At 37.6% G+C, this 23,657-nt stretch overlaps 2 protein-coding genes across 2 annotated transcripts; both read right to left on the reverse strand.

Annotated features, from left to right (window-relative positions):
• Positions 1-233: 233 nt before the first annotated feature.
• On the reverse strand, positions 234-4,420 carry paqr7b (progestin and adipoQ receptor family member VII, b). The gene is given in 2 exon segments (NM_001200296.1): positions 234-1,932; positions 3,844-4,420. A coding segment is annotated over 1 exon segment (1,065 nt). The 5' UTR covers positions 1,900-1,932; positions 3,844-4,420; the 3' UTR covers positions 234-834.
• Positions 4,421-5,035: 615 nt separating this feature from the next.
• On the reverse strand, positions 5,036-9,831 carry stmn1b (stathmin 1b). Its single transcript, XM_017475892.3, has 5 exons — positions 9,740-9,831; positions 7,596-7,641; positions 7,296-7,468; positions 6,836-7,027; positions 5,036-6,737 (listed from the first exon to the last, which is right to left on the reverse strand). The coding sequence occupies exons 2-5, from the start codon at positions 7,609-7,611 to the stop codon at positions 6,669-6,671; spliced, it is 450 nt and encodes a 149-aa protein (XP_017331381.1). The 5' UTR covers positions 7,612-7,641; positions 9,740-9,831; the 3' UTR covers positions 5,036-6,668.
• Positions 9,832-23,657: the final 13,826 nt, after the last annotated feature.

A 23,657-nucleotide genomic window follows, 5' to 3' on the forward strand; every position in this document is an offset into this window, starting at 1 on the left:
ACTGCTGGCCATTGAGCAAGTGCTTTATCTCTGCATGCTTCAGAGGTGTCTTATCAATGGATCATCCTGCGCTCTGCCACAATCCCCCCCCCCCCCCCCCCCCCCCCAACTTCCTAGCAAAAAAATATGTAACAATAACAGCTGCTTTTACCATCCATTACCTCACATCATTGACCTCCAACAGAACAGCAAATTGAAAAAAATTTGGAACAAAACAAGTTTTTTTTTTTAAATTTGTGGTGTTTAAATTAATGGCGTTCTCAATTACATCTGCTTTCCCCTCCTCCTTGCGTTGTGATTCGACCATTAGGTGCAAAATGTTTCCACACATTTTTTAGAGGTTTTAGTCCATCATCAGGGTATTAATAGTTCACTACAGCTCAGGTTTCACAATTTGAACACATTACTGACAATAACATATGCATAGTACGCCAACTGAGGTGGGGTCAGAATTTTGTCCATCAACATTTTAGTCCACAGTGCCTTTGCACCCAGAAAACAGATCACACATTCATGCGACTGGACTTTCACAAGCCTTTAGAGTAGAGTAAAATCTCTCTTATTCCTCATTTCATTTCCTGTCTTCATGTGTGTTTTAAACTATAAATGTTGTGAACAGTACATCACTGACTAAAAATACATTTTGGTAGTCCAACAAACAAATACAAGGCTCACACTCCAATTCCCTTCCCCACCTCCAAAAATGGGATTAAATGACAACAGGTGCCTAACTTTCAATGTACTTAGTGTACCAGTTTGATCATTTGCTCAAGGTCTCCCAGTCAATTCTCGCCTTCCCAAGTCTCCTCACTCCTGCTTTTTAATGGTGGCAGGTTATTCTTGTTTTTCTTCAAGGTAGGCTTTCACTTGCTTCCGCACATAGAAGGCGGTGAGGGCACTGCAGCACGTTGTGAAGACGAAGAGAGCCGCAGCGTCATGAGCCAAGTCACCGTGCAGGCGCTCGTACAAGGGCCTTCGCTCAGTGTAGTCCATGCGCACAGCCTCAATCTGCATCAGCGTGCACAACACGAGAAACAGATGAAAGATCTGGTGGCCCTGGCCAATAAAGTCGCAGCGCCCAGGGAACCAGCACTCTGGATGAGGGTAAGTGAAGAAGAAGGCACTGACCAGAAAGAAGAGGATCTGATAAAAGTGGAAAGTTACAGCTGGGTCGGTGCAACCCTGCTGTGAACTGTAGCACGTGTAAATGCGATGCACCACTGGGCTGATATCTAAGCAGTAGGCCAGGGCTGAGGGCACCATCTGACAGAACTTGTGGCCGAACCTGGGCAGGCGGCGACTGGCATACTTGCCATAGCAGCAACCAGCACACGAGAGCCATGCCATAAAAGCAGCAGTGGGCAAAAAGAAGCCTCGAATGTAAGCATGCCATGTTTCTTCTATCACGTAGTAGAAATGCACCAGGGCGCTGCCATACTGGTACACAGCTACGCCCACATAGTCCAGGAAGTAGAAAGTGTAATTGGAGAGCTCGGATTTGGCAGAGAGCAGGTGGGCGAGAGTGCTGCAGGTCAGATAGGTGAACGCAGTCAGGAGACCGATGAAGAGCGGCTGCGCATGTGAGTCACGCAGGAAGTCCACAGTCTCTGACACTTCCTGAAACTTGACGAGTATGACAAGCGAGGCTAGCAAATGTGTCCACACATTTATCGTCTCGTTATGCCGCTGGAAGAGAGAGAGGAAGTAATAGCGCCAATTGTGGTCAGGTGGGCGGTAACCTGTGAGGATGTGTGACTCCCTGAAGACGCGAGGCACATCGCTGATGCTCACTGTGCATGGCAGTGTGGGAAAAGCAGACTCAAGCAGCTGGGGGATCTGACGCAGTTGCTGCACGTTTATAAACAAACGGCCAATCTGCTCCATCACCACGGTCGCCATGATGAAGGTGAATGAAGCTGAACTTTCTGGGATCTGTAGTGTGTAAAAGCAAAAAACATCATGGTTAATGATCATTCTTGTCTTTTTTGTCTTCAAATTAAATTGACCAGTGTTCAATTTAATTAATTTTATTTGTATCTCACTTTTAACAGATTCAGAAATGTGGATGTCAGTGAAGATGTTTAGTTCTGGTCTTGTATTTGGATTGCATTCTGATTAGATTTTAACCATGTACACTTGTGATCCAGTGCAGCTCTTGTTCAGATAAAATCTGTTTGCTGTAACATATAAATATGCAAATCAGCCCATCACAAGTGACACATCCTGTGGTGTTCCTCATGCAAAAGATTGCTGTCTAATCACAAACTGCAATTTTGCATGTGTTTTTTCTCATTGAAGCTTCAGCATAGGCAGTCATGGACCATATTCAATGTGTATTAATATATTAAGTGGGGTGCTTATTGTCAGTTGGCAAAAATGGTCTACCAGTTTGACCAGCTTGGCCTGTAAAGTACCTGTCAGACATCCTGAAGTGGTCTGAGTGATCATTTTCAGTACATCCATCATAAACATGTCTTTATGAAATCTGATCTCATGTAAAAAACAATTTGGATAAATGTGGTTGAAATAAGCACGAGCCAAGCCCCCAGTGCTTACCTTTGTAGCATTATTTTAAGACTATTTCTTGTAACACTTTACAAGATAATCACAATAAAAACCTTGGTTGAATAATATAACAGACTGCATGATAGCATGTGTTCTCCATGTCATATTATACGATGAAGCTCCTCTAACGACAGACCAGCGATTGAAGCAATGAAGTCATCAGACCCACATCAATGTGGGTTCATACAGAAAATGGGGTTGTGTAAAAAGAAATGTTCTTCAAAGTGAGCTTAAGATAATACAGATGTTTTTCTGTCCATTTATATGTTTCATTTATGTTTCCGTTGTCACCAAGGTGTTTGCTGTTGTCCTCAATGTTTCGCCTAATCCTCTGCTGCCCTCTTATTCATGGCTTTCAGCTGAGTGTCGCAACAGCACTCACACTATGAGATTTTAAACGTAAACTTGTAACCCTGCCAGAACTATGTTGTCGGCTGCTGTCTTTGCTTGCAACGGCATTAAATCGCCTGCCAAGCTCAACTCACAACCCAAGAATTCTTTCAAGATGTGTTTTTTGTCTGTTACAACAAAATCTGTCTGAAAGTACTAATTTACTATGTAAACCTAGATTAGGATCATTTTATGCTGATCCTTCCAATCAGGACAGACATAACTGATTGATACTACCAGGTAGAAACTAGTAAATTATCATTCGACAATTACGTAGGACATTGTGTAATCAGTGGAGGAATGTAAATAGCTAATGTGGCATTTTTTCTGAAGTGTGTAAATTCTCAACTTCACGAACTGGCACTAAAATGTCTTCATGTGGAAAAACTCGCCTGTTAACGGGACAAAGGCAAAAGAGAAGTGTCTGTGAATTAACTGTAAGGTTAAAAAATCTCACTACGAGGACCAGACAGAGTAAAGCTCTGTGAATGGTTTAGTAATGGCATCTGACAACAGGCCAACGTTCTCCACAACCTCAAGTAGGAAAGCTATCGCTACAGGCTGAATTACTGGAGAATGTTCTAGCTAATGTACTTTACAGGATAAACAGTTCAGGGCAAAAAAAGACAGCCTTTTAGATGTGCCGTTCCTCTGATGACAATTCAGTATGTCAGTTTTTAGCAGACACACTATTTCAGCGATATCAGGCAACATAAGTTATATATATATATATATATATATATATATATATATATATATATATATATATATATATATATATATATATATATATATAAACGCGCTCCATCTATCCGAATATGGATAATTAAGATTTGGTATTTTCTCATAACCGTCGCCTAACACTCGTCGGTATGGATGGTAACTTACCTTTTCAAGAGCCAATCAGCGAAAACGAATTTATGCACGACCTTTTATACGCTCTTGAGAAGACCTGAAGCATATACATGGTGAAAGCGAAATATGTGTTGATAAATGTTCCAGCGGGTGAGGCTCCTGTCAGCGCCCTGCAGAACCGGACAGCCGAGTTGTACAGACCGAAAGAACGACCAGCAGCTCAGCCAATCAGGTCAGCGGGCTGTGACTGACACGGCGTGTTCTCTTGATAATCCACCAATGGGAGAGAAGATTCCATAGACTGCAGACTTCAGGTCTAGGTTGTTCATACAATATATGAAGAGGGTGAAACGGACCCACCCACTTCCTAATAACGTCGCCTCAGCAGCAAGCGAAGGAGAGATGATTCAATGCGGAAGACATTTATTAACGTTAAAACTTTTCGTGGGTCAACTATGATATGAATTCGCGAACGAAATACTAAGGTGTGGGCAGGATATTGCGAAATGTGTCACTGTCTAACACAGAAGTGATTGTATGTGACATGCAGAATAGACCTATAGTGATAGTCGATGCATGTATACCAGTGCTAATTACCCATTCATAGGTGTTTAATTACTTTTTCTTCTTTTATTTATTTATTTATTTATTTTATTTTATTTATTTATTTATTTGCTCAAATGCAGTTTTCTATAAGGTTCTTATTTTTTAAATAAACATTTGCTTTTTGTAGGCCTAGAATAAGAGCTGGTGTTTCTAATGAGTATTTTGTCCCTTTTGGTTTGGGACTAGTGTGTAAATGTCCTCTCTTTACCCACACGGAGGCGGGTGATGTTAACAATGTGGCTTTGTAGGCCTCTTTGTGTGAATAGAGGTCCTTCATCATACATTTAGACACAGCAGATCCACTGAGCATTTGTTCACTTTCTATTCCCACTGTAACTGCCATTTATGATAGGTATTGCATGGGATCTTAAGCCATATTGACTTTGAGGTTTTCTTGATGTAAGTGGACAGATTTTGTGGTTATGGATAAAAGCTAGTGTGAATGTATCTTACATCATTTGAATGACCACATATGTATTGTGCGATTTGGTCTTTTTACTGAGGCCAGAAGAAGACTTTATCTCGCAAGAGGAAATTACTGAAATCCATAGCAGAACTAAGTGTCTGTATCTGAAACAAAAATGTCACCACATTTGAATAACCACACTTACACTTCAAGCACAGACAAAATCATTTTTAATTCTTCATGCTGAAAATGGACGGTGCTAGAAAGGAGTACATGAAATTGCAAAAGGAGTAAGTCATTTTACGTTACTAAATTGAAAAATTGTCCTACTTAGACAAAAAGGCCTAAGTTGTAATGTAAAACCTTAATAAGTTTACTGTTTATGTGGTCATAACAGGAGATTCAAGGTAAATATTAACTGTGTTGGAATTTGGATTTGGGATTTGGGGGCAGTTTATAAAAACAAATGTTTAAAAAAAAAAATCTCAGTGCATGGTATTTAAAAACAAAAGTGTATTTACATTGTGGAAACAACATATTTGGAAACACAACTATTTTATTCAAGAGAGTCAATTGAGCTCAGATTTGCATTGCATGGGTATAATAAGCTGATCAAAAACCCTCATTCAGTTGATATTTCAGTTGCAGATCACGTCTTCCCTGGCAACCTCTTAGAAAAAAACATTCAAGAATGAAAAAGTGCCATGCCTTCAAATGGGCCACTAGGTGTCAACACATACAAAACAGACTAGACCTTACTGCCTAACATTACTGGAAATGTTCACACGTTTAAGTGAATGCTATTTTTTGGTTCCCCTCTTTAGAGATAAAATACATCCAATATAGAAAGTGTGTTTATGAATATCAAATACAGGTCATATTGTCTGAATCATTTAGTAATGGCATCCGACAGCAGGCCACCGTTCTCCACACCCTTGAGTAGGAAAGCTATCTCTACAGGCTGAATTACTGGAGAATGTTCTAGCTAATGTACTTTACCAGATAAATAGATGAGGAAAAACACTGCAACATGCAAATAAAATGACAGCCTTTTAGATGTACAGTTCCTCTGGTGACTATTCACTTTGTTCTTTACTCTTTCAGTAACACATACAAAACAGACTAGATCTTACTGCCCAAAATTACTGGAAATGTTCACACATGTATAAGTGAATGCTGTTTTTTGGTTCCCCTCTTTAGAGATAAAATACATCCAATATAGAAACTGTGACTTTATGACTATCAAATACAGACCATGTTGTCAGTGCAGTTTGATTTTAGTATGGGTCTGTGTTTCTCGACAAATATTAACAAGTTTACCAATGACAAGGTAAATGCAGGAATGTGCTTGTTAACCAGATGGAAAGAGAGTTACACAGACAAGCAGATATTATCTGTTCATAAATGAACATCTTAAAAAAGGGCATATCTAAAACTGTTAAATGCTAAAACATAACAAGCAACTGTGCACCTTTATTAAGCTCAAAGAACTGCAGTTCTGACATACACAGGTACAGGTCAACTTGCACAATGCAATAAACAAAGCCAGAGACCTATGTGTAACACAGGCATGCTTCCCAATAGGATAAAAGACTGCTTATTTAACAGGCCAAAAGCTGCAAATAGACAACTCTACAGGTGATGGAAATATAAAGTAGGTCTGAGCACAGGAAGATAAAAAGATAATTATGCACCTGCTTCTCCCCTAACCTTTAGCTAAAACGTGTCAAAACAAACACATAATACTGGCCATATAATGGAGCAAAAATAAATCTTTGGATAAGTAAAAGAAAAAAAATATCAACCCTAAAACCAAGTAGCACAAAAGAAGAAAGAAAAAAAACCCTCAGTTCTCTTCAGCCTCGCCCCCATCTTTTGTTTCTTTGTTCTTTCGGACTTCTTCAATTTTCTTGTCCTAAAATGAAATTTAAAAAAATAATAATCATAGGATTAACAGGATTCATTCCAAGCTTTGTGACTTATCAGTGAACGATTTTCAACATGAATGCTTACCTTCTCCTTAAATTTCTCATTCATTGCTGCCATCTGTTTTGTACGGTTTTCTTTGTTTGCTTCCATTTTCTGGTTGAGTTTTTCTTCTGCCATCTTGCTGAAGTTGTTGTTCTCCTCCATTGCTTTCTGGAGAACCTCCTTCTCATGTTCTCGCTTTTCAGCCAAGTGCTTCAGGACCTCTGCCTCATGATTCTAAAGAGATTTGTTTTAAATAATCATAATCACTGCATCATATGTCCAAACTAGCTAGCAACTTGTAGGAAAAAAGTGGGGCAAGCAGGATAACCAAAGAGTCCTTAAGGGTTATACAGAGTATACTATTCAGGAAGACATTATATGAAAATTTATATGTGACTAATATTAGACTAATTACAACACTCTCTCACATCAGTGTTATTTATACAACACATCAATATGTGTTTACGCATAAATAACTGTGTATTTACAGTAATGTTATTACCTTACGTCTCTCCTCTGCTGCATCCAGTTTCTTCTGGATCTCATCCAACGACACCTCCTTCTTTTTTGGGGTGGATAGAGGAAAATCTCCCTTGGCATCTGGTGCTGAGGGGCTCAGAATGACCTCAAATGCTTGTCCAGAAGCACGCTTGTCCAACTCCTTAACATGGATATCTGTGAATGATAAAACACTGATAATAATAACTATACAATACGATGTTCCATATGGAAAATGACTTCATTAAGATGAAATAAAATGTGCTGTGTAGCAGAGCATATCTGTGTTTGTTTTCCAGTTTACCTCCAGAGGACGCCATTGCACTATTAAACTTGAGGGTTTCAAATACCTACAGAATACATGCAAATAAAAAATGATATCATCATCATCATCATCATCATCATCACCTTGCATGACAGAAAGCCCATTTCTTTCTCTCTGTATAACCCAAACCACCAGTCTGTCAATGACAGATGAACAGCATATTCTTGAACAGCCCTGTTCTCCGGTAAACAACAGCGGTCTGACAGCATCGCCTACCCAAGCAGCATGTTTTCCTCAATACTCTATTATTATAACAATGCTTCAGATGTAAAGTCAGAGGCTGTTGCACAAAAAAAAAAAAAAAAAAAAAAAAACAAGGAACACAGTTCTTTCTACTGTCAATTTCTGTCTCTTAGCATGCTGGAAAACTATATAATGAAGGAATTCACAATATTGTGTGTGTGTGTGTGTGTGTGTGTGTGTGTGTGTGTGTGTGTGTGTGTGTGTGTGTGTGTGTGTGTGTGCAAATACATGTGAATTTCTGTGTTATTGTCCCTTGGCCACCAGAGTCAATGGGATTTGGGAGTGGTGGCTCCTGATCAGCCTCCTTTTCAGTTTCTATATCAAACACAGATGTTCTGTTTACAAATATTGTGTACGTTGAGTGATATACAGGCAGTCAAGAAAGAAAAAAACGACACAAAGTGGGTCTTTTTTGTCCCTTGAAATTAAAATTGCCCTTCTATTCTGGGAGTGACGAGCAATTAAGTAGCCTAAAGCTGGACACCCCATTACCTGAAGCTCTTAAAAATACATCAACGAGAGGAGGCATCAAATATATTCAGTATTAGCTAAAATAAGAGATGTCTGATTGAAATCATTGACATCGATTTGCAGTTTATAAACACCCAGCCCGTTAAGCGGTTTTAGGTGAACTGGGCGGCAGCTCAAGGACGGAAACAAAGGAGATTTTGTGTCTGAAACGAACAAAGGCGACGGCGGCGTTTTCCTCCAGTCAGTTTCACACATGTCCAAGTGCACTGAGCGTGACCGAGTGAACATCACACTGGACCTTATATAAAACCCTGAATGAGCATTGGGAATCCGTGTGTGACATACAATCTTATTTTTAAATGAGTAGACGATCTGAGTAAAGACGATACACACGAGTATATCAGTGTGTTTATGTGTGTGAAAGCGAGAAATTGCAAGGTTTGTTTGCATTTGTGCAATTCTACGATTGCAGCAAAAATGATCAATGCATCATGCATAGCATACTGAGTAATGAGTTTCATAATCAGTAGGCTACGGATAAATAATGGGTCACGTGGTATGACCGAAGCTGTCACACCCAATATCTCTAGATGTTGTTGCTGTAAAATTGCATTGCGAATTCCAAATGTCGATGTCCATAATATAAACTCGTAAGATATAGCTATATCTGGTTTACAACAGTTTTTAATGGCTTCCCATTACCATACAACCTGACAACAATCACTGTGTTCAATGAAAGGCTGCAGAGACAAAGACAGTGTTACTTACATGTGGTACTGAGCATATGTCCTCCAATTATGGCTCGAGACATCACAGAAATATCTCGATAAATCATCAAATCAGTGTCGGATCGACAATTATTTTTGTGTTAATACCTGCATCTCATCTCATCGTGTGAAAGCAACATTTGTTCCCTTTGCCAGACACTCAGCAGACGAGCCTTTTTTTTTTTTTTTTTTTTTTTTTTTTTGGAAAACGTGGCCAGCTATAAAAGACTCACTGACCCCAAACCAAACACGTCAAAATATATTGTCATTTCAGATCATTTTCACAAATTCCTCTAATGAATTAGCGATTTATTATGCACTGATAATTCATACCTGTAGAATTAGCTGCCACCAACCTGCAACATCAAGTTAAAAACAATCTATGCGCCCACCTACTGAATTAATAACATAATTTAACTAGCTGAACAATCACCCAGCTGAACCGTTATACGTGATGTTGCATTCATGCCTATTGTCTGCTTCTAACGATTATTTTTTAAATACAAATTCACATTTTAAGACTTTATAGAAACACTTCTAATGCAACAGACTTAACAACGTTTTTTGTTTTGTTTGTTTGTTTTAAATAATAGCAAGAAATACACATCACAAAGCAACAAGAGAACTGAATAACACACCCACCTCGAATGCTATAGGAAAAGCACTGCCAGTCTGACTCTTCGGGCGTTCAGGCTCCGCTCTGCATCAGTACCGCGCGCTCGCGCAAAAGAAGGACCAAAGCGGGTGACGTCACACGTGACTCTAATCGTGATTGGTTGAACTGGACACTTAAACAACGCAAGTCGGTTTGTGAGAATTTTGGGATATGTAGTTAGTGCATCTCTGTCGCTGACGAGGATTTATATTGAGTTCACTGTTTAGGTTTGGCAAATTTAGGTTAGGTAACATTAAATGTATTTTTTACCCAGTACATGACCTCTAATGCATGTTGTTACATTATAGAAAGGTAAAATGTAATGAATACATCTGTGATTTAAAAATAATAATAATAATAATAATAATAATAATAATAATAATAATAATAAATGTAATAAATAAAACTCTGTCTGTGGTAATTGTTCTAACAGTAACTCGTACAATTGTACAATCAACCAATCATGTGGCAGCAAAACAATCATGCAGATTCATCTTAAGACAGTCCACACAGGACTTCAAGGCTTTTTTTTATTATTGTTGTGGCCATAAATGCTTGATTTTGCGGTGGCTTTTAAAAAAAGAAAAGAAAAAAAAATGTGACGCAATTTGCTGATTTTTGTGCGTTTTGCAGAAAACTACTTGAATTCGAGAAATTGCAATTTCAAGAACTTGTTTTACATGGTCTTTTGAAGTGATATTTGTTGGTAAATGAGACTTTTTAACTGTAATCAAATGATTTACTGAATGTCTAAACAGGGAAAAGTGTTGTGGATGAGAAATTGCTATCTGTCACAAGTTATTTGCACAACTTCACACAATATTCACTCTAAGGGGTAAAACTGTATTCTGTGCTACCTATAATAAAATTTCACTTGATTTATATAACAATAGTACGGTCTGTGATTGATATGGTTCACAAGAAATGGTGGATTGTGCTTTGGCTATCACAGATTTCTAAAAGAACTGTTTCTCCAGTCTCACAAATTTAACCTCAAACAATAACTATAACATTAATAGAATATACATTTGCCATTTTTCCTTTAGTTAGACATGAATTTATAATAATATTTTTGTAAAGACTTTTCAATTGATGAAATAATTTTTCATAAGTCCATCTTCAGTAACATCTGTATCATGATCAGGGTCCTGGTGAATCCAGAGCTTTTCCACTGGACTTGAGACAGGAATACCATCCCACTCAAAATAATTGTTGAATATATTATATTGTTAGATCACTTTCTTATAATGAATGCAAATTCCTCTGTTCATCATATTATTCTCAATTTCCAGTACACGCCAGTGTATTTTAGAAACACTTGCTGCAAGTAGAAATAAGTCATTTATAGCTAATTTGGTCTGTAATTAATAAATAAATTGGTCATGTAAGGTGAGACTTCTTCAATTGCACGTGATGCAAGCAGCTAAACAGGGTTTTTGTTCAAAATACACTGATACAGTGCTGTGAAAAGTATTTATTCTGTTTTTGTGTATATCTCATACCAAATAGTTTTAGATCTTTAAATAAAATACAACATAAAACAAAGGTAACCTGAGTAAACACACAATTCAGTTTTTTATTTAGTATTTTTTAATGAAGCAAAAAAAGTTATCCAACACCTATCACCAATGTGAAAAATTAATTGCCACTAAACTTAAAATCTGGTTGTGCCACCTTTAGCAGCAATAACTACAACAAAATGCTTCTGATAACTGGAGATCAGTCTTTCACTTACTTCTAGGAGTAGGACTTACTTCCATGCTTTGGATCATTGTCTTGCTGCATAATCCAGTTGCACCTGAGTTTCAACTTCCAGACTGAAAACCAAATATTCTCCTTTAGGATTTTCTGGTAGAGAGCAGAATTCATATTTCCTACAATTATTGCAAGTTGCCCAGGCCCTGAAGCAGCGAAGCATCCCCACACCATCACACTTCCACCATCATGCTTGACTATAGGTATGATGTTCTTTTTGTGGAATTCTGTGTTTGGTTTATGCCAGATGTAACGGGACCCCTGTCTTCAATTCCATTTTTGGCTCATCAGTCCACAGAACATTCTCCCAAAGGGTTTGAAGATCATCAAGATGTGTTTTGGCAAATTTCAGATGAGCCTTAACGTTCTTCTGGGTTACCTGTGGTTTTTGACTTCCTACACTTCCATGGATGCCATTTTTGCCCAGTGTCTTTTGCCCTTTATTAATGCAAACCTGTAGTTCCTTTGATGTTGTCCTTGGCTCTTTTGTGACTTACTGGGTCAGTAATCACTGTGCTCTTGGAGGAATTTTGGAAGGTCGGCCACTACTGCACCAAGTTTTTCCATTTGGAGATAATGGCTCTCACTATGGTCCTTTGGATCCCCAGAGCCTTTGAAATAGCTTTGTAACCCTTCCAAGACTGATGTATTTCAATCACCTTCTTCTTCAGCATTTCTGGAATTTCTTTCAACTTTGGCATAGTGTGTTACTGGGTAAGACCTTTTAACCAACTTCATGCTGTTGAAGAAGTGTCAATTTAATTGTTGATTTGATTTGAAGTAATCAGCCCTGGTTGTGTCTAGTCCAGCTGAACCCCATTATGAATGCAGTTTCATAGATTTGGGGAATTGGTAACTACAGGGGCAAATACATTTTCACACAGGCCCAGTTGGTATTGGATACCTTTTTTGTTTCAATAAATAACAATAATTTAAAAACTGTATTTTGTGTTTACTCAGGTTGCCTTTGTTTTAACTTAAATTTAGTTTTAATTTCTTAAACAATTTAGTTTGAGATATACACAAAATCTGAAGAAATCAGAAAAATACTTTTACACAGTACTTTAGAATGGTTGAGTTAGAACTGCAGATCTACGTTCTGTTATATAATTCAAGCGAGGTATATTGTAGTCATCATTTCATGTTAATTTTTTTCTGCATTCCCTGCTCATGCAACCAATTGCCCCCACCCCCCACTTTTTTTCTCCTAATTTGGGACCTGCCAATTCCCACACACTAGTCAGCTCTACCCAATCATTCAACAACAAACAACCAAGAAGGGTGAAGGCTAACACATGCTTCCTTGCAAACACGTTAAACCAGACTCTGTATCTTGAACTGCTGCATCACACTGAAAGTGTAACACATTCAGAGGAAAGTGCTATATGCCCTCTTCATCATACATAAGCTCACAGACACCCATCATTGACTAGTTTCAGACAGAAAGAGAGACAGAGAGAGAGAGAGAGAGACAGAGAGAGAGAGAGAGAGAGAGAGAGAGAGAGAGAATGCCAACCTGAGAGCACAGCCAATTTTGTTTCCTTGGCTCCTGGCCACAGGTGCCTATGGCATCATGAGGGGATCAGAAGTTTGAATCCTGACAATGCCAAAGCGAGAACACTTTTCTGTTGCACCACTTGGGAACTGCATGCAACAACATTTCAACAGTGTGCAAACTTCAGGTTCCTCTTGGAATTAATGGTGTTAAACTTTGGTGAGCTGCTTAATTTGTTGATTGTTTAACAATGTCTTCTGGCTGTTGTTATCTTTATCTGTGCCACAGAAAGCTCACATTTGTGCATATATTCAAGTTGTAGCTCACACAAGGTCAGTACATAAAATGTTAAACTCATTAAAAGCATTCACCTGAATGTAAATTACTGGAGTAAAACATGTCTAAAATAGGTACATTATGTTACTGTATTATTTAAGCAGCACTGCCATGTATCTGATGGAACTGGTATTGTTTTTTGCTAGATTTTTTTTTTATTTTTGCAGACAATCCCAATAGAGGGGAGCAGATGGTACAGGTTGATTCACCCCCCTGGGGTCACTACTTCATGTTCAAAGACACAGGATGAAAGCATAGACAGAGAGATTCCTTGCTGAGTCTAGTACTCTCTCCAACAGACATAATGTTTTCCTGCGGTGCCAGATCATTAAGTCAGCTGCTTAAATAAGGAGCATTCAAACAAAGCTAGTGCAGTGCACTTAGAGATTCTCTTGTCAAACGTTATTATTTGCATCTAATAATTCAGATTTGTAATAGCATATTCATATGTATCAGCATTCACATTCATATTTATATGTGTTAATTTTTAAGTATTACTTTCAACAAATCTGTTATTCAGAGGTGTGGATATTTTGCAGCACAATCAAATGTGTGAAGCTGAAATCATAGCTTGATACAGTATCTTGTGAAACAGTTTTTGATGTTTAACCTTGGTCAGGGGTTTGTGTGTAACACCTAGAGTGAGAATGAATTCAGGGTCTAGCTTTGTATGCTAGTGCACATGTCTGGTCATGTGAGCTGTAACAAGGAGACGTGATGTCACACAGTCTCCAGTGGGGTCTTCTTTTTAGATCTGAAGATTAGACAAGAATATTCAACTACTCTATTCCAAATAATCTATATAAAAATGTACTGGAAATATTGTGCTGACTGTTGATTTAATACAAACAGACAAAATCAGTTCTTTAATCAATAATGCACTCTGTGTCCATTTTCAACCAAAACGAGCACTGTGGATATTGAAGGCGCAAAGTGGGTCATTTGCAAATGCTCATGGTACACTCACGTGACCCACTTGCAGGCTGTAATGCATGATAGGTCCCATCTGAAGCTCTTGCAATTGTGAATCACATACAGGACCTAAAATTCCTAAACTCAGCTGAGGAAGCAGATTTAACATAGAGGCTTCAACATTTTGTAGAATTTGTAGCTTTATTTGGCTCCTTGGGTAACATCATACTGAGTGACATCACAGTGTTATGTAATATGCAGCCTCTCTTCCTGCCATAGAAGAAATCCTCCCCTCCCCCACCCTGCCAGGCATGAAACACATTCACATTCACATGTTCTGTACATTCTGCATTATATAAGATATATCATTCCCTCTTATTACTTCTCTCTCCTTAAGAATGTTCTCCTTCACACTCCATGGAAATAGAACAGTAAAAAAGCAGATACTACTCCTCACCGCTCTAAAAATAAGTAAATAAATAAATCTATAAATAAATGTCATGGTCATGTGATGATATTGACCATTTAATGTAGTGTATACCATTAGTTCACCATTAAAGTAATTTACATAAATTGTGCATGAAGTCTCACCAATATCCATTAGTTTTAAATTATATGCTGACTCATAAATGAAAAAGGATTTCTCTTGAATGAGCATGTACCTCATTTATATATGAGATGGAGCAATAATTCTGAGCAAGACCTACATAACTTGATTCTGAACATCATAAACGCCTCCTAATCCATACAGTACTAATTCATTAGCGAAATACATACAGTGCTGTGAAAAATGCTGTGATTTCTTTTGTTTTTGTGAATATCTCATACTAAATTGTTTCAGAATTTAACAAAATATAAGATAAAACAAAAGCAAAATGCAGTTATTAAATGATAATTATATTTATTGAAGCAAAAAAAGTTTTCGAAGACCAACTGGGCCTGTGTGAAAATGTATTTGCCCTGTAATTACTAATTCTATAAAACTGCATTCATAATGTTGTTCAGCTGGACTAGACGCAGCCAGGCCTGATTACTGCCAGACCTGTTCAATCAAATCAACACTTTTACAATAGCATGGAGTTGGTTCAAAGGTCTTACCTAGTAACACACTATGCCAAAATTTAAAGAAATTCCAGAAATTATTGGGAAGAAGGTGATTGAAATACATCAGTCTGGGTTACAACGTTATTTCAAATGCTCTGTTCAGATAATGAGAGCCATTATCTCCAAATGAAAAAAAATCAGAACAGAAGTGAACCTTCCTAGAAGTGGCAGACCCTCCAAAATACCTCCAAGAGCACACCAACTACTCATCCACCAAGTCACAAAAGAGCCACGGACAACATCAAAGGACCTACAGGCCTCTCTTGCATCAATCAAGGTCACTGCTCATGACTCCACTATCAGAAAGCCACTGGATAAAAATGGCATCCAGGAAAGAGTGGTGAGGTGAAAACCACTGCTAAAACAGAAGAACATTAAGGCTCATCTGAATTTTGCCAAAACACACCTTGATGATCCTTAAACCTTTTGGGAGAATGTTCTTTTGATTGATGAATCAAAAGTGGAACTATTTGGAAGACCAGGGTCCCGTTACATCTGGTGAAACCAAACACAGAATGCCACAAAAAGAACATCATACCTACGGTCAAGCATGGTGGTGGATGTGTGATGGTGTGGGGATGCTTCGCTGCTTCAGGGCCTGGGCAACTTGCAATAATTCAGGGAAACATGAATTCTGCTCTTTGTCAGAAAATCTTAAAGGAGAATGCCCTTCAGTCTGTATTGAAAATCATTGAATTATGCAGCAAGACAATGATCCAAAGCATAGGAGTAAGTGCTAGTTTTAGAAATAAGTGAAAGACTGATCTCCAGTTATCGGAAGCATTTGGTTTCAGTTATTGCTGCTAATGTGGCACAACCAGATTTTAATTTAAGGGGGCAATTAATTTTTCATAGGTGAAAAGTGTAGGATAACATTTTTTTTTGCTTCAATTAAAAATAAATAAATAAAGACTGTATTGTGTGTTCACACAGGTTGCCTTTGTTTTATGTTGTATTTCGTTTGAAGATCTAAAACTATCAGTAGTATGAGATACAGTGCCCTCCACTAATATTGGCATCCTTGGTAAATATGAGCAAAGAAGGCTGTGAAAAAATTTTGTTAAAAAAATTCACAAAAGACTCTGCTCTCAGGGATATCAAACAATTGCAAAAAAACAACAAATGTTTCTCCAAAAACAATATATATATATATATATATATATATATATATATATATATATATATATATATATATATATATATATATATATGTGTGTGTGTGTGTGTGTGTGTGTGTGTGTGTGTGTACATATATATATATATATATATATATATATATATATATATATATATATATATATATATATATATATATATGTGTGTGTGTGTGTGTGTGTGTGTTTGTGTGTGTGTGTGTGTGTGTGCAATAATTCTTGGCACCCTTTTAAACAATACTTTGTGCTACCTCCCATTGCCAAGATAACAGCGCTGAGTCTTCTCCTATAATGCCTGATGAGGTTGGAGAATACATGGCAAGGGACCATTCTTCCATACAGAATCTCTCTAGATCCATCAAATTTCAAGGTCAACACTGGTGGACTCTCCTCTTCAGATCACCCCACAGGTTTTCTATGGGTTTCAATTCAGGGGGCTGGGATGGTCATGGCAGGACCTTGATTTTGTGGTCAGTAACCCATTTTTGTGTTGATTTAGATGTGTGTTTTGGATCATTGTCCTGCTGGAAAATCCAACCACTGCCCATTTGAAGCTTTCTAGCAGAGACTTTCAGGTTTTCATTTAATATCTGTTGATATTTGATAGAATCCTTGATGCCATGTATCCTAACAAAATGTCCAGGTCCTCTGGCAGAAAAACAGCCCCAAAATATTAAAGAGCCACCACCATATTTAACCGTGGGCATGAGGTACTTTTCCACATGGCTTCCTCTCTGTGTGCACCAAAAACCACCTCTGGTGTTTATTGCCAAAAAGCTCTATTTTGGTTTCATCTGACCATAGAACCTGATCCCATTTGAAGCTCCAGTAGTGTCTGGCAAACTGAAGATGCTTTAGTTTGTTTTCAGATGAGAGTAGAGACTTTTTTTCTCGAAACCCTTCCAAACAACTTGTGATGATGTAGGTGACTTAGGATTATGGTATTTGAGACTTTCTGACACCAAGACACAATTCTCCAGCTGTGATCCTTGGAAAATTTTTGGCCACTCGAACCATCCTCTTCCACATCCACTTCCAGGTTGATTCATAAAATTTCCAGTTGACTGGAACTTCTGAATTATTGCCCTGATGGTGGAAATGGGCATTTTCAATGGTTGTGCTATTTTCTTATAGACACTTCCCATTTTGTGAAGCTCAACAACCTTTAGCCACACATCACAGCTATATTCCTTGGTCTTACCCATTGTTATGAATGACTAAGGGAATTTGGCCTATGTGTTACCTCATATTTATACCTAAACTTGTTTCATTACTGTTCCATGGCTTTAAATGTAACTGCAAGGGTGAGGCAATGAAAACCTTAAAAGTGCGACATACAAAAAGAATTTAATCAAATTTGTTCTAGAGTAATCCAGACCCTCCTTAAGCACTGGAACATTTGCACAGAATGAAATGGAGGTCATGTTGTAAACTGACACACCTTTACGACACCTATTTGCAATATACTTTGTAATATTAAAAAGGTTTCAGTTTGACTCAGCCTTGTATAAACTGATTAAAAAAAAAGTATGACATTGTCCTTCTTATTTTTATTTACAATGTAAATAAAATAATTACAATTATTTTACAATGCATTGGGACATTGCTGTGGTATAACAGGAAAAAACACTTCTATTATAGGAAAATAATACATTTTTGGATTGTAACAGGTCACATCACATTAAATTTGTCATTTTTTTCCTCACTTCTTTCACAGAACTTGATATAATATTACATTATGTGTACTAGTCTTTAAGAAGAGTCATTATATATGCTGTATATTGATTCTATGACAAGTCATGCATGTTCCACTTTTCTGTTACATAATAGACAAAATCTCTTTGACTCTATAGGGGTCAGGCGGACAGCTCCAGTCTACTTTCTCAGTGTCTGGTGCTGTGACCAAACCAGAAATTGCTGCCTCACTCAGTCATTCACAGTTTAAGCAATACCACATGATCAAGAGTGCGGTTGAACTAAATATTAGCACGGCAGTGAGTCACAGGTAATCAGGTTGACTGTTTTATGGAACAGGATTTATAAATAATATTTTTACAAGAGTTTTATAACTAAGAAATTACTATCAAGTAACTGACTTTTCAGACACAATATGGCCAAATAATTTGTTTATTTGAAAATAATTCCTGAAGAAGCCACACTCACTGATTGCCCATCAACTTGCTGCTTAACTAGCACACAGTGATTTGTACATTCACGTTAAAGATGCATCCAGTGAAACTGGCTTCCCTTCTTTCATTTCATCTTCATCTGACAATCTTTCATATTTTAAATCAGAATTTATATTCATGAAAATGTACTGTTTGCCATGTCCACTAAATCTACTAAAGTAACGGTTAGAGTGGGACTGTTACTAGAATTGGAATTTTACATGGCAAACACAGACAAGCAAAGGGATATAAGCACTGCAACAGCCCAGTGCAATTACACTAAATATCAGCACTCTTGTAATGCTGCTCGTCCAATCAAATTAGTGGACTGGAACTAATTGTTGAATAATTACTACATAGACTGATCTATATAGCGCACTTTGTAGGGCAGCAGTAAAATAGACACCAGAGTGAATTCAGACAGAGGTGAGAGCACCAGAAACACATCACTGTGACCTGGCATTAGATTTGAATGTTATGAATTACCTAGCATGTATAGCAAATACAAAAGTATCAAAAGAATTTCTATATTAAATGCACCACTAACAAGTTCTTCCTGGCATTGGTGGCTATAAAACATCTTTTATTTACACTGCTATATCAACTTGACTGCTCTGGTATCCATCCTGACATCTTTACTGTATATTGTAATACAATATGTAATGCAGAAGTATTGTAAGTTGTACACCGGATTTCAGGTGCACTCGGGATCATAATGTAGTGCCCTATCCAGGGAATATAACACACCTTCATATCCATAACATTAGAATCAGGTGATCAAGATTGGGTGCCAGTTATTAGAACCTATCTTATTTATACCCCTCTTATAACTAGTGTCTGGTGTTCCCTTTGTTATTGAGGTGTGTGGTGTGATCTTGCCAAGATCTAAAGAGTTCTGTAAGGCCTTCAGAAAAAGGTTGTGGATGCCTATGAGTCTGGCCAGGGATTTAAAAAAGATCTCCAAATTATTTGGAATACATCATTCCACTGTAAGGAAAATATTATACAAATGGCACAGATTTCACACGACTGCCAATTTGTCCAGGACTGGCCATCCCAGCAAATTCAGCCCAAGAACAGACCGTCTGATGCAAAAGGAAGTTTCCAAGAACCCCATAAGTTAATCACAGGATCTGCTAGTAAGTTTTGCAACTGTTGGTGTCAAAGTGCATGCTTCTACAATCAGAAAGCAATTGCACAAATTTGATGTACATAGGAGGCGTGCCAGGAAAAAACCTTTGCAAGACTGCAGTTTGCCAATGAGCATATAGGCAAAGACCAGGCCTTTTAGAATAATGTGCTCTGGACAGACAAAGATAGCATTGTTTGGCTACAGTAACAGCAGACATTTTTGGCACAGACCAAAGAGAGCTTTTCGGGAGAAGCACCTCATACCAACTGTGAAGCACTGTGGTGGAAATGTTATGGTTTGGGGTTGCTTTTCTGCTACAGTCACTGGACAGCTTTCATTAATTGATTCAACTATGAATTCTGCATCATATCGAAGAGTGCTTGAAGATAATGTGAGGCCATCTGTAAAAGTTGATATTGAACAGGATAATGATCCTAACCACATTAGCAAATCCACCAAGGAATGTCTCAAAAATAAGAAATGGAGGGTTATGGAATGGCCTAGTCAAAGCCCGGATTTGAATCCCATCAAAATTTTGTGGTGGGATTTGAAACAGGCAGTACATGCAAAAAAAAAAAAAAAAAAAAAAACACTGAAATATCTTGCAACTGAAATAATATTGCATGGAAGAGTGGTCAAAAATTGCAAGTATGGTGGACAAAATGTCTACAAGAAGTTATTTAAAGGAGGGCAATACTAGCTTGTGAGAGAAAGGGTGCACTTACTTTTTTCACAGAATAATGTCACAGCTATTGATATTTCTGTTTGATAAATGATTGAAAAAGCTCATTTTCCTTTTGGTTTTGTTCAAGTATATCAACTTTATTAATAGGCACTGTTTCAGCGAGGATCAAATGTTTGCTGGTCCAAATATGTAAAAAAAAAAAAAAGCCAACCATTTCCATGGGTCTACTTAATCTTTCACATGACTGTATATATAAACAAAATGGTTGCATCTCAAATAGTACACTATATAGTAAACAGCACATGAATTACTTTAAAGCATTCTTTGCAAAAGTACATTTATGATCAGCATGTATTTTTAATCTGTATATGCACCACTGAGCTGCACACTACAATGATATTGTAAGAAAGAATAGTGTAAATCACATTCCTTCTGCAGTAAACAGAAGCAACACTCATGTCAATTTCCAGACTGATATGTAACCTCTGTCTAGACTTGTCTAGTCTGCAGAATGTGGGTGGAATCTGATTATTTTTGATTATATTTTGCATGAAGTGATGCTAAAAAGTCCAAGTATCCTTGGTATATTCACTACCACAGTGCCATTTCATCTAGTGTGTATAATTATCCCCTTACTAGCCTTTCTTTCTACGCTCTCGCTGCAGCTCTATATTTGAATCTCTCAACGGCACACAAGTGGAAAAATACCAGCGTCTCCTTGGAGGGAGGACTGAAAGAGTGACGGTTGCGCCAGTATAAAGTTGTAATCCTGGCAGCCGCCTCGTGCAAACAGTACAATAGAGAGGCAGATATCAGTTGCCCAGGCCTCTCCCAGCCAGAGGAACCCACCAACATCTAAACAAAAGATCTGATTATAATGGGCTGAATCAGACTGAATAAGCACCCAGTGGCTCACCAGAGTGGAGACATTTCAGTTAAATCTTTCCCCTTGCCTTCCATCCTAGTGAGTAATGACACCAAATGTTTTCTAACTTCAGTTAATCTCAAGAAGGGTCACTGGGTTCTACACAATGTTGACATGTTTTTAGACACCTATTATGTTTCACCTATTTTCACATGTGGACTTTTACATGTGTTTTATTTGCATGATTCATTTATTTTCACATGATTTTTTGCTTGACGTGAGTTTTTCTGTATTACACATGATTAATTTATTTTTCATATGTGATTGGTTACACGTGATTAATTTCAACATGGGATTTTTTCTTTTATTTTCTTTTATATATTTAAAAAAAATATGCATGATTCATTTATTTCTACGTGATTTTTTTTTAGATATGATTCCTTTATTTTCACATTTAATTGTTTTCGATGATTGATTTATTTTCACATAATTCTTCCATCTACACGTGCTTGTTTGCACATAATTTAGTCATTATTTTCTTGTGAGTTTTTATGATTAATTTATTCTCACATTGTGATATTTTTAGACAATTAATTTAATTTGACATGGTTTTTCACATGTGGATTTATTACATATTATTCACATGATGTCACCTGCATTTGATATGTTCATATAAATTCACCTGAATTCATATAAGCAGGAAATAACACCTTCGTATGTTTTTCACATTCGATCAGATATGACTCATTGTTATATTTGTTTTTGATCTTGTGTTAGGGGGCGAGGTGGGGGGCATGGGGGGTTGCATTCTATCCATCAGTATTAAAAACTTCAGTGTCTGACTACCAAATCGACCAAATGTAATCATCATCATCATCTTCAGGTTTAGATCATCAATGATACATCATGCCTCATCCCCATTTCCCATCACACATCCCCATGCAGTCTGATGGATGGATGGCATGTTATAGGAATTGTCCTGCTTGGGCTCTGCAAATCTCTCTCATTGTTATGACCTTATCATGTGCTTTTAGCTTCCAGATATCTAATTGCTAATTTTAATTGGGCTTTTTTTACAGCATAAAATCTCACCTTACTCAAGCACCATACTCCACTGTTTTTCATTTTGAACAAAATATTAGCTTTCCACAAGTTATACCATTTTTGGATTATTGTTACTATTATTGGTCTCCTGAGATTTCAGTCTTTTTTTTTGTGTTCTGTTTCTACTGCATGTTCTATGAGCGCTTTTCTCTGTGAAAGTTTGTATCTGTGTCATTTCTAACTTCTGTTAGAGCTCATATTAAAATAAATATTTTATGAGAAATTCACTGAGGTGATACTCAGTGGAATCAGTTGTTATGGCTGAGGTTCTCTAAGTGGAGACCCAGGATCCCCAGGGTCTGTGATATTCTTTTTATGTTGTTACAGTGTGGAACTGTATTCTACCATTATCAAAGCTTTTATATTCATTATCGAGTTCTTATATATATTACTTCACTGGAAATTTCATGAATAAAAAGCTTTAAATAGGCAAAATGTTATTGGAACCATTTAAATAAAGAGTGTAATGTTTAACTAGTTAGATTGTGTTCGCTTAAAACACAGTTGAGGGGGTCTGTGAAATTTATTTTCAAAAGTTTGAGGACCCTTGTGTTTTGGTACAATCTCTCTCTCTTTCTCTATCTCTCTCTCTCTCTCAGGGGAAGGCAGGCTGACAGAATGGCATGTTAAATGCTGTGTGCAGTGTCTGATTGTGCACTGCTCACTCCCACCCCTCCCTTTCCTGAAGCACACCAGCACCATTCTAATTACATTTCATTGGCACGGCTCGATGCATATCATTTGCTACACCATTGTGGGGTAGCCAGCACTTCTGCCCCAGTGGAGCTGAGCTTTCAGGAACATTGAATATATGGAATATATAAATAATGTTTGACATGCCAACACCCATTGCATTCTGAAGCCCCCAGGCGACACCCACCAAAGGTCAACCATCAGATTAAGTCCTTGTCATCTTGGTTTTTATTGTCATGTTATGTTATGTCATGTTGAGCTGTAACGCATGCTCACTGCTTCAGTTTCTTGGATCAGCCACACTTTGATGTTAGATGCAGATATTGACTGATGAAATGTGGCCAAGTAGTTTCCCATGTGTCTGACTAGACAGTGACTAGTTTCTCACTGAGAGGATGATGCTTTCATATTTTTAGCTCTGACTGTGGCCTTGCTTCATGCATCACCCACCCTCCTGCTTCCACTCCCCAACCCCTCTCCATGCATTCTCTCATTTTCTGCA

The sequence above is a fragment of the Ictalurus punctatus genome, chromosome 1 (genome assembly GCF_001660625.3).
Source record: "Ictalurus punctatus breed USDA103 chromosome 1, Coco_2.0, whole genome shotgun sequence".
Lineage (NCBI taxonomy): Eukaryota > Metazoa > Chordata > Actinopteri > Siluriformes > Ictaluridae > Ictalurus > Ictalurus punctatus.